The 12,089-nt window shown below is 46.0% G+C and overlaps 2 protein-coding genes and 1 long non-coding RNA gene across 11 annotated transcripts in view; 1 reads left to right on the forward strand and 2 right to left on the reverse strand.

Moving 5' to 3' along the window:
- Positions 1 to 415: 415 nt before the first annotated feature.
- Positions 416 to 1,461, reverse strand: LOC124177339 (glycine-rich cell wall structural protein-like). Its single transcript, XM_046559642.1, has 2 exons — positions 1,205 to 1,461; positions 416 to 859 (listed from the first exon to the last, which is right to left on the reverse strand). Exons 1-2 carry the CDS (start codon positions 1,296 to 1,298, stop codon positions 609 to 611), a joined length of 345 nt encoding a protein of 114 aa, XP_046415598.1. The 5' UTR covers positions 1,299 to 1,461; the 3' UTR covers positions 416 to 608.
- Positions 1,462 to 1,521: 60 nt separating this feature from the next.
- Positions 1,522 to 6,289, forward strand: LOC124177321 (extensin-3-like). 9 transcript variants are annotated; one of them, XR_006869587.1, is made up of 4 exons: positions 1,816 to 1,830; positions 1,896 to 2,322; positions 2,485 to 2,732; positions 2,857 to 3,130. XR_006869587.1 is itself a non-coding variant. In XM_046559572.1 (3 exons), exons 1-3 carry the CDS (start codon positions 1,808 to 1,810, stop codon positions 5,682 to 5,684), a joined length of 1,830 nt encoding a protein of 609 aa, XP_046415528.1. In that variant the 5' UTR covers positions 1,522 to 1,807; the 3' UTR covers positions 5,685 to 6,289. The 9 variants fall into 9 exon arrangements, 6 of the variants coding, with proteins under 6 accessions (XP_046415528.1, XP_046415549.1, XP_046415539.1 ...); XR_006869588.1 differs by having other exon boundaries at positions 2,501 to 2,732; XM_046559572.1 differs by lacking the exons at positions 1,896 to 2,322; positions 2,485 to 2,732; positions 2,857 to 3,130 and adding exons at positions 3,779 to 5,058; positions 5,158 to 6,289 and having other exon boundaries at positions 1,522 to 1,830.
- A 4,361-nt stretch (positions 6,290 to 10,650) lies between these two features.
- LOC124181140 overlaps positions 10,651 to 12,089 on the reverse strand; it is a 41,114-nt gene continuing 39,675 nt past the window's right edge. The window contains exon 3 of the long non-coding RNA XR_006870392.1: positions 10,651 to 11,265. This is a non-coding gene — a long non-coding RNA (uncharacterized LOC124181140). The remainder of the gene's footprint in view (positions 11,266 to 12,089) is intronic.

Consider the following 12,089-nt stretch of genomic DNA (forward strand, 5'->3'; position numbering starts at 1 on the left):
GGTTGAAGGGTTATAAAAATCTGCACACTTGGACCGCTTATCTTTCAGCCTGCACGGTTTTCTCGCTCTGCGGGGTCGCGAGAGCAAATCCCACAAGTATACATATTCATGGCAAACAGTCGTTCATCTAGCTGCGCTAATTATTCTGTAATTCGCAGAGCTTCCGGTCGTTAATCTCGACGATCTTAAAATTAAAAGCACGAACAACAACTCGGTTGTTGAGAGTTTGGCATGTTTTTATTCTCGGACCATTCACGGTGACGTGTAAACATACGCTTGATTGTTTACTATTTACCATAGATATACTGGTATCGTTATTAACCTTATCTATACCTCCTTACATCAATCCTCCAGAGTGATGTCGGAGCAAACATACCGCGTGACATATCTATAATAAAATGATATACAGCCTTGATATTTACCTATACTGAACCTTTATTGTTACTTGTTATAAGTGTTCACTCTTGTCTTTTTTTGATTTATAGTGCTCCATCAATCTAATCATGAGTTGCACAACCTTAGATAAGAAATATTATAACTGTTCAAGTATTTGATCTTGCACGGTCAGATTCACAAGCTGCTTCTTCTTTCTCTCCACCTGCATTCATCTAAAATCCTCCTCCTCCCCCACCGCCTCCGCCACCGCCTCCAAACCCGCCACCTCCACCCCCGAATCCACCGCCTCCCATGTCTCCACCAAATCCTCCGCCAGGACCTCCGAATCCACCACCCGGACCCCCGAATCCTCCACCCGGACCCCCGAATCCTCCACCCGGACCACCGAATCCTCCTCCAGGACCACCAAATCCACCGTGTCCCCCAAATCCTGGTCCACCGAATCCACCCGGACCACCGAATCCTACGAGAATTAAAAGTCCCTTCAGCATGATACAAGTGCACTCAACCCTCGTACGACTAAGCCATCTAGTTTACAATTACTTCAAAGATTTGTGATCTACTCTAAGCATCTGCATTTTTTTGTTTTAAGATACATTGAATTGCCAACACGTCCCAAAACCACACAAAAACATTGTTTGTGAAATCCAGGTCATTCGATTGGTACGATGGCGTCAAACATATTTGATGGATTACCGGATCAGACCTCGGACCATCTGTCATTTCAGGGTCGAGCAAATTCGACTGCAAAGGAGTTGATTTACAGGGGTACTGGAAACCGGAAATTGATAATGTCATCAGTATTTACCTGGATGGCCAAAGTGAGGGCCCATGAAACCTGGACCCATCATCGGCGGGGGTGGTGGTGGTCCTGGACCACCGAAGCACCAACCTATTCCCATGCTATCCAATCTCCACCGGAAGTGAGTCTTGAGGTATAACTAATTGCTCGAGTCGCGGCTCTGCAAAATGAATTCGCGACTACTGGGGCCGCTCACCGTAGCCAATTCATCGAAGCGTTTCGAGCCACCGACAGCCGAAAACTGATGACTCAACACTCGGGTATGGAATTATGATCTGCTATCAGCGTGATAACGGTCCTTATTCAGACGCGGAAAATACAACGTCAACGTTCCCATATCGATTACTTGACGAATTCGCGACATCCGCGCTTCCAGTCAGCGTTTCGTCGTATTGTTGCACGCCTGTCCAAAGATTGGCACTTCCGAGACCTACCTGGTTTTTGACTGACTCAGACCGCGTGACGCTGATTTGTTTGCCTCTTTTCATTCCGCCGAATCGCAGGGCGTCAACACTGTGAAGTGATAAAAAAACGCCAACGCCGAATTAACCACTGGTGAAAACGCATTAAATCCGCGGGGAAATGTCTAAGGATAAATAGCGCGAAACAATGAAGCGTAAACTTGAAAATGTGTAAGTATTAAAAATATGACTGATTGTAAGCAAATGATAAACAGTTAGTATTCGTTGCTATCCAGACTTGTGTAGATGGGAATGGCAAAATTGCTTCAGCAAAATGTCGATGTAGGCAAAGTTGTTTTCGCGAATATTTAACAAGCTTGGGATTAGCCTGGTAATCGTTGTTACTTGAACCCGGTCATCGGCGAAAAATTGCACCGTGTTACGAAACAGTACCAGAGCAATTGCGCATCACGGGAAATGACTCATCGGACGAGTCGAAACATGTCCAGGGGGCTTCGACGCGCTGACGCATGCCCAGAAATAGACCGATAACTCAGGGGAATTTTCAAACGATTCGCGGAACCAACGATGAGTTTAGCCAATGAGGAGCGAGGCATAAACCACACTCTGAAACCGTGATTAGATATGCCGGGAGTATAAGAGCCGAGTGCTTCTCGGTGATGAGCAGTGCTACGTGAACCGTCATTCAGTCAACTAACGAAGGTAAGTACAAGCGCTGAATTACAACTGTGATATTGCATTGCTCTGCCTTTTGCGAGATATAGTATCCAACTGTACCTGAAACAACGCACATCAGGGGTCGAACGATTCCGCTGCAGAAAAACAGCTTCCTCATTTTCATCCATTTACTAAATTCACGGCAAGGGTGGCTATTTTCCAGCATGTATCCCCACCACCCACCGCACGGCCCACCACCCCCGGGTCCACCTCACCATGGGCCCCCGCATCACCCACATGGACCACCGCCACCACCACACCATGGTCCACCACCGCCTCACTACGGCCCACCGCCGCCTCACCATGGCCCTCCTCCGCCGCATCATGGTCCCCCACCACCACCTCATGGACCACCCCATCATCATCACCCACCCCATTTCTAGTCATACTAACTGGTAATTCTAGCTCAGCTAACTTAAAACTGTCCGCTAACCCCCCTAACGAATTTGATCGCTAGTTAAACTCTTTTTCTTACTCTTTCTTTTTTGAGAATCTTCTAAACTGTATTTGTATTTCTAGAGTGAAGGCAAAGGCTCGTGTCCGTCTCAGATGGCCTAAGGTGTCGGGATACGATCTACTACTTATATCGATTAGGGGATCCGAAGAACTAGATTAGTGGCTCGATTTTCATTGTACCGATCTCTTTGCATCACATCTCATTGTTAATATTGTTACATTGTTATTACTATTGTTGTCACTATTATTGTTGTTATGAATATTGATTATTCTGAACACTGTAATTGTATAATATGATATGTCACAAAGTTTATAAAAATAAACTATTTATACTGTACACCATTCTATCTTCGGTCGTTACTTTTATACGGAATGTAGTAATTATTGTTTTATTATATGAAAATAATGAAAGACTTCGATCGACAATAGTGTTGAAAGGCAACGAGACGGCGGGAATCTTGTGTGATTCGGTCCTCCGAGCCTACGAGTAGAACAAGAAGCGAGGCGTGTAAGAGATTTTTTGTCCGTCCATATTTAACTCTCTGATCCGTTACGAAGTCGTGTTTTCACGTGCCGGTGATTTTATACGTTGCTTTTAGACACTCGCAAAGAAGAGTCGAATATAAATGAGCTGAAGGATGACTTTAAGTGTAATGGAGAGAAAAAGAGAAAAAACGTTCCGAATTGTTTTCAAAATTAATGTATATGCGTAAAAAAATCAGCATTTATTCATTACCCGCTTATAACTACATGCTGACAGTTCATTCGTTGTACGTTATCGAGACTTGTAAAGATAAGATTAACGAATCGACTTGTGTTATCCACAGCAGTTTCAATTCGTCGCTCGATCATGATAGCATTGTGTCGTTCTTTAACCTAACCTCGAATATAATCCAAGTTCAATATCCCGCTACAAAAGGCAAGCAACTCAATAAGCACCTAAATTACGCAGGTGAAGAAGTGTCTTACATTCGTCTCATTACAGGCTTTGCTCAGTACTTTTTGGCATTCTTCAAGTGATATCACACGCTTCCCTCTCGCACGTGAACCACTGCAGAGTGATTATCGAGACATCACACTCGTTCCACGTCCCGTTCGACATCGTCGAGATGGTGATGGTCGTTGCACCGCGCATTGAGCAGCCTGCGCCGGAGGGCGTACCAGCTGAGAACTGGGCAAAGAAGTTGTACCACCAAGCAGATGAAGCCCAACAGCGAGAAGGCAATCAATCCGACTCTTTCTCTGGCTTTAACGTGACCTGTGACCGGTCTTTTCACACCTCGAGACTTCCGGACGGGAATATTCCAAGTCTGGAAACTTCACCACACCCCCCAGATCCCGTAGAGTCTGCAGAAAATTGCGACGAACCTCTTCGTCAGGAACAACACGGGCCACACTCGGCATGGCGGCAGGAAGCTGCAGATGACGAAGACGCTAGCTCGTCCTCGTGCTCGTCGTCGTCGTCGTTCTGTTATGACGAAGAGTACGCCGAGTGCAGAGAACTTCCTAGAGCACCGAGTGGCCATCCACCTCCGGAACATTTCCCTCCACCAGGACATCCACCTCCTCCACCTCATCACGGACATCCGCCACCTCCGCCGCCGGTTCATCACGGATTCCATGGACCTCCTCCCCCTCCTCATCATTACGGTCACTATGGACCACCCGGTCCGCCACCTCCACCTCCCGGTCACCACGGATTCTACGGGCCGCCAGCTCCACCTCCCCCACCGCATCACTACCATCGTCATGAACCACCTCCATCATCTCATCACAGACATTTTGGACCACCGGGTCATCCGCCACCTCCACCTTCGGGTCACCATGGATTCCACGGACCCCCACCCCCACCTCCACCTCCTCCACCGCATTTCTACCATCATCATGGACCACATCATCATCCTCCACCTCCACCACCTCCTTTTCCACACTATGGGTACCATGGTTCAGGCCATCCTCCACCCCCACCTCCTCCTGGTCACCTTGATCATCATGGACCAGCTCATCATCCTCCTCCTCCTCCTCCTCCTCCTCCTGGACATCATGATCACCATGGTCATCATGGGAAAGGCCATCATCCATTCCCACCTCCACCTAGTCATCATGATCAACATGGAGCAGCTCATCCTCCGCCTCCTCCCAGTCATCATGATCACCATGGTCATCATGGGAAAGGCCATCATCCATTCCCACCTCCACCTAGTCATCATGATCACCATGGAGCAGCTCATCCTCCGCCTCCTCCCAGTCATCATGATCACCATGGTCATCATGGGAAAGGCCATCCTCCACCTCCACCCAGTCATCATGATCACCATGGACCAGCTCATCCTCCACCTCCTCCCGGTCATCATGATCACCATGGCCATCATGAGAAAGGCCGTTCCCCACCCCCACCCCCACCTCCACCTAGTCAACATGATTACCATGGATCAGCTGATCCTCCACCTTCTCCCGGTCATCATGATCACCACGATCACCATGGGAAAGGCCATCCTCCTCTTCCACCTTCCCCTTGTCGGCATCATGATCGTCATATTCACAATGGGCCAGCTCATCCTCCTCCTCCGCCTTCTTCCCCTCATCGCCGTGATCACCATGGAGTACGGCATCATCCACCACCACCAGCTCGTCGTCATCGCCGTCACAGTCATCATGGCCATCATGAAAACAGTGGCCATCAAGGTCACCATGGCCATCACGGACCACCAAGGCCAAGACATCGTCTTTCCCCAGGGCAGCATCCGCCATACGGTCGTCACGAGGATTCGAACGAACCACCACGCGATCGCAAAGGCGATAAGAACGGAGGTCATCACGGGCATCGCCGTAACCACGGTCATCAGAAGAATACCGAAGACTTCGGGGAATCAAGATACCGTACGGAATAGGAATCGTTCGGTTGTACCAAAGGCTAAGGGCCTTTCCAGCAATGGCTGGATATATTGTTACGTGATCGGAACTGCGAGCTATTGCATATACTACTCTTATATTCATAGATGTACTCGGTTAATCTGATGCTCAAGGAAGGAGGCATGTTTCCGTTTGGAGAATACAGCTGCTGTTATTAATATCGCGTCGAAGGATACCTCGGTGAATGATCACGTTGAAGTTAGCAACGTTACCGTAACGATTCATACCAAGAAAAAATCGTTATTTCGGATATTTTGGAACTGTTTGAAATTCAGTAAACCGTGATAAAACAAAACATACTCATATTTTGCAATATTAGTTCGTTAAAAATTATTGTAACAAATAAAAAAATAACGTTATTAACTTCAACCTCTCGGTGAATGCAACTTCAGCATTAATGCATTATTTACATATTCAACTTGGCATACGATGTATACTCAATGTTTATTAATCCTGCTACTCGTACATCGAGCAGAGATAGCATATTATATTACACATACGTACATATATAATATACGTATATTTCTAACAATTATTACTATATGGGATATGGATCAATAAAGGTTAAATACAATCAAACAAATTTGAACTGTCAGCAATATTTATTATTACCTACACAATCCACCAAACGCCTCTCAGTCATCCTATCTTAATTTTACATCTATTTAATACGTTTAGAATATTAAACTATACTATATTACCACACAATAATGTGATTCAAAAAATATTAATTATATTACGACTCCATCCTCGACTCTTTGTTTCCTAATCTGCTTTGAGAATCATTCAATCCGAGAGGTTGAAAATCAAAATAAAGTAAAGAAGCCAGGTAAATACTCGTACGTACACATGTGTATGCATAAGTTCAATCTTACGCCGGGTTACCGACCGACCGAGCTGATCCGGTTGTTGGCCAGCAATCGTATCGTCGATATCTGTGGCGGGACTTTTAATTCACACAAAAGTGGTCATTGCACCTACAAGACCTGCGAGGCAAGAATCACACCCATGATATAAACGGCATAGCGTGAAATCGACTCTCGCGACGAGAGAACAAGAACAAGATAGAACTAAAAAAATAAATGTAAAGTTTTTCGCCTCGTTGCTAGCTGTCGTTGGTGCAGCTCTGGTAAAATGATCGAATAGAAAAAGTGAATTTACGAAGACGTTGTAAATGCGGGCCCCACTCGGGTCTCTCGGAGGCTGCAGCAACAACAGTTTACGATCGCTTTACGCGGCGAATCGTATATACGCTGTTGCGGCGGCGGAGCCGCAGCATCGGGAGAGAGCGGGAACGGGAGGGAGAAAAATAGAGTGGGAGAATAACAAGCAATGAGAGCGAACACCGGAGAGAGCGAGAGTGCAGCGCGGCCGGAGGAAGGACGGAGAGGGGATAGGCCGAGGGGCAAGGGGGAGGGAGAAAGAGCAAGGTAATTACTCTGGCGACATTGACCCGGCGTCGACCCGCCACCCGCCGCCTGGAACGACGACGCCGGGAACCAACACGCGTCCGTACGTGCGCTCAAGTTTACCAACACGCGTCGGCGCGCCGCGCTTGTGAGAGAACGTAGCCTGGTGCACACCAAAGCGCACCGAGCCGTACAGACGCGGTACAGTCGGGATGGTTCATCCGAGTTCACCGTTCGAGCGCCGAACCCGGGGCGACCCGAGGCCCCCGCACGCAGCCGTCGGCCGGATTGCTCGGAGTCCGTCACACTCGCACTCCCCGACTCCTCTCCTCACCGCTCTTCTCCACTCCTATGGAGGTGAACCCAGACGAGCGAGTTCGGGGCGAATTAAATCCGGCTAATTAAAGTTATTGTTCTAACAACTTGAACTAACGGAAATCACTTTTTGACGATGACGATGAGAGGGCGTCGGTCCCGCAAGGTCAGAAACACCGCGTCTTCTACTCGGTACTCGGTTCACTTGGTTGAATCCAACGCTCCACTTTAACTTTAGTACCCTTCTCACCGAGCGATCAACGGAGCGCTTCGCGTTTATTCAACCCAGTCATGATCTGAGAGGGTTCTAATCCACCTTCCAAATACAAATCTGTGTAATAACTTATAAGAATGTGGTATGACAGTGGTTATACTAATTCTTCAAAATACGGTCATCTTCCCAATGGAGTCCAATGCTGATCCAATCATCTTGCCACACAGTGAAAGTCAACCGAAATCAGAAAAACTTTATATGATATTTTAACCATTTCCTGCACCACGTTGATCAGATATTGAATCGTTTAGTCATGTTTCGAGTTGTTGACCACACTAAAATCGTTTCGTAAACGCTGTAAGTCTCATCGGGCTACGACGCATCTCTGGAAGGATAATCCTGATTCAATCAACTGTTATATTGATCATAATCGGTCGATATAATCCTCCATCCGCGTTGTTGGCGTCGAGTTTACGATGACCAGACTCCACAAGAGTGGAGACCATTTCTTTAAAGAAGCGCGGGCGCGTGTCCACAGCTCTACTGTCTCATATTCCCCGGGAAACGACGCACCGGGTGTCTCGGCTAAATTGCCTGAAAACGAATCGACGACCATGGTACCGGACCATAAACCACGTGGTCCATTTCCCCCGACCGCCGTTTGGGAGAACATCGATCCATGGACGCTTTCAGCCGCAGTGCACCACACCAGACCTGGTCCTTGGCAGTGTGGCATCGTCGGGACACCCGGTAGATCGTACAACTCGAGCGAGCTGAGATTAAAGGGCTCGGTGGGATCGGGAAGGACTGGTCTTGGGTTCACGAGGCAACCAGGTACGGCTGGTTGTCATTATGTGTGTGTCATGCGTGTTGGCACAGAGCCGATGTGGAAGAGCGGATGGCAGCCTCCCGCGGTGTAGCCAACCTGTTTTCTCTCCGGCCCCGACGGGACGGGTTTATTTTGATTTATTGTGTCGTCGCTAAAGAGATTGTATTGTTGTGACGTTGTCCGGCCGGCTGCCCCCCCAGAGAAGGTCTCGGTCCTCATCCCCGGCGAAGGTACGCCGTATTCTCCGAGTCCTACTCCTCGGCCCTCCGCGAGTGAATCGGGATTGGTCCGATCCAACTCTGGACGAATGTATCTCTTCATTTTTCCGGACCCCAGACAAGCGGCCCCCTTTTCGTATCTGCATGACGCTTCACCGGTTATTATCGTGGCAGATGATTCAGGGATCGTCCAAATGTGCCTGCCCGTCATCGAAAACGACACTCACTCTACACGCCCCGTTACCTATACTGGTACCAACAACCTGCTGACGGTCTCGTGGTAGCCCTTCGCACTCAGCAATCGACGAAGGATATCAAAAAAAGACAACACCATTGCTTGTTGTTCAACATAAATGGAAGATCTGGAAGACAAGTCCTGAACTGCGATGTCTTCCGTGGTTTCATTACCCGCTTCACACAGTGAATAACTAAAATCGCTATTAAGGGATACATAAGCTCGCAATCTTGAGGATGATTTTTCGTTAAAAAATGATCTATAGTTCTAGATAAAACGCGTGACGAATTCTGAAGGAATTTTCAATTTAGTATAACTGGCGGCCTTGGAATGATGATGATGTTCGTAGCATCATTATCGTTTTGAGTTATCTTTATTTTTACATCACTGTATAAATGAAACATCGAGTAACGCAGAACGTAAGTCAGAACTAAACGGTATGTGCGTTTCAGTATTCTTTCCTCGCAAGTCAACGTTCCAGCTCTCGTATATTATGCAGAGCATCGAGTCGGCCTCGAAGAGCGACTGCCTCTTCCGTCACGTATCACCCATTGGGGCTGAAGATAATTTCCGAGATACGACGGGGTACCCCTGGCTACAGAAGACCCGGGGCGCCGGGGCGACGAAGTGGAAACGTTTGAATATTGACTTGCCCGTTAGAACTACCGGCTCTGAAGCCTCGGAAAGGACCCCTAGCGAGAGGAAGACGAAAGGACACGATAACAGATGGTCAATAACTGAAAGGTAACCTCTTGATTAGAATGCAACGCAGAAGGTGAGTCTACGACTGAATTGTTTTACAATTATCGTATATACTTATTTCATTTTATTTTAGTGTAGGATGAGGTACAGAAAACTTGTGCCATCAAGTTAAGAGATGCAAATTTGAATTGATTTCAAGACAAACAGTTTCTGGCTCAAGAATCGTAGGAACAGCAAGGCTAACCCCGTTGAATTTTTCCACTCGAAAATTTGCCGATTTTAAGTAATGATTAATGTCTTGGTACACAAAATCGACGTAATTTAGCGTCAGGAATCGATTACGCATAGTTTGGAGTCGCTCTGAACAGCGGGTCAAAGTTACAGCCCAAAAACGAAAAATTTTCTTCGTATCTCCTCAGCAATTAGTCTCAAATTGGCCATTTGGATCGATTTTAAAAGGAAACGACCACGATCCAAAAAAAGAAGGGTGATCCCTTCGGATTTTTTCGGCCCAATTTTGGTGAACTTTGAAATATGGTGGAATCAATTTACTTAGACGCTACATCGAGATAATTTTGCAAGCGATGAACTTTTGAGAAACTTACGAGTGGATGGTTTACCATTAACACGTCACGTTCAATAATATCATAACATGAATGAAACTTGTATCACTAAGTAGCATAATTCGCATAAGAAAATTTCACGTACAATTTTCACGATCTGTCACGCTGAACTATATTTCTTTCTTAGTACTTCATTTGAATTGGGCAATATATTGAATATCATCTTAAACAATCCAAGCCTAGCTTGAAATCGTAATTAAATCACCAATTCGGGTCATGTAGTTACAAAATGAGGGCTCAGAGTAATCAAAGTTAATAGTTCAGTTCATCTGCTTCCTGTTATTAAACATCTTATTGTTTATTTTTCGTAATTGCATCACAAAGTCAGTCACGATATGAGTATAACCCAATGTTGAAATATCCTTCCATTTTATTAGTGGTAACATATAAGGTACAAGTTTGACACACATCGAAGTTCTTAATTATGATACCAGTAGCCCTAAACTCTACATAATCAAACTTCCCGATCCATTGCACGGTCAAGTAATGTTTGAAAATGTTTTCTCCTGAGCTTCTGGTCTTGCGTATGAAATCACGAAAGGCCGGCACGTACAATAATGTTTCAGTCATCATCACAGCGTCTCTGCGGGTTACATAATGGCAGGTAGGATAATGGTTTCATTAATTTTCCGCGATAACTGTGCATCATCAGCTGATGTGCGAGCGGGTTAGGCGGCTGGCGGGTGCGGCGTAGATGTAGAGTGGTAACTGCAGTTTCTCAGGGAAGTGACCGCGTTTAGCGGTTCGTTCTTTATCCAGCAATTAGCTTTAGGTACGTAGATATACGTGTGTCGAGGCGGCCTGCTCCGCTTCGAGCGTCTAGCAGATTGAAGTTTCCATCATTTCGAGACCAGGCCCGAAGTTAACGGTACTAAACGCGCCGATTATTACACGCAGACACAGAGGTCGCAAGCGGAAGGCTCGGGGTTCCTACCAGGCGAGGCTGGTACCTCCGTCAGCGTGGGAAATCGGTCCCACCGAGCCCCAAGAGGCCCAACTTTTGAAGCCGGAAACCTGCAAGCAGAAGGAAAAATTCGTTTCCGAAAAATCCTATCGAGCATCAGAAATAACGATATAAGGAAGCCGGAGGAGTCGCAAAAATTGACGGTACGGACACTTGGAATTTTGTATTTGATGTTTTTGTTTATAACAAATATTTTAAAAAATACATTGCAGACACTTTTTTGGTCACGTCTTAAGCGTATATCCGATTTACAGTCCACTAAAATCAATGTCCCACCAAAACAACGACGAAATAATAAATTAACAAGTGAAACTAAAAATCATCCAGTTGAATTAGGTCAAAGAAGTGTCGTCAGTACATGCAGAATGAGACAATTCTAACAGATTTTGCACGCAAAAAGTTCAGTTATCAGCTACTTTTGAGACGTAACACTATTCTGTCTTTTTTGTAAATGAAAAAACTGTACCGTATATTCGATTGCTATCGATCAAATATCATTTTGAATCCATATGGAATATCTCCAAATCGGCTGACACCATGTTCTTATTCAGGACTTTAATTATGTGAAGAAAAATAATTCAGGTGAGCTCAATACAAGCCAGACGTAATGAACTGACGCTTCACTCCAAAATAGGTTTGTATTACAAACCTTCTGCCCTTTTGTCACAATTCAAAAATGCTATCGCGAAGTCAAGATGCGATGATTCGAGTTTTACAAGTTTTCTGTTCCTTCTTTACCCTTCGTACCGGCTGCTTTACCTCATCAACAAGAAGCTTATTATTACAGAAATCCGAATTACCCACAGGCACGGTACCGAGTAGGCAGTACCAGGGCTACAAATCAGATACTAGATCGAGTAGTATCTACTTTGGC

The sequence above is a fragment of the Neodiprion fabricii genome, chromosome 1, assembly GCF_021155785.1.
Source record: "Neodiprion fabricii isolate iyNeoFabr1 chromosome 1, iyNeoFabr1.1, whole genome shotgun sequence".
Classification (NCBI taxonomy): domain Eukaryota; kingdom Metazoa; phylum Arthropoda; class Insecta; order Hymenoptera; family Diprionidae; genus Neodiprion; species Neodiprion fabricii.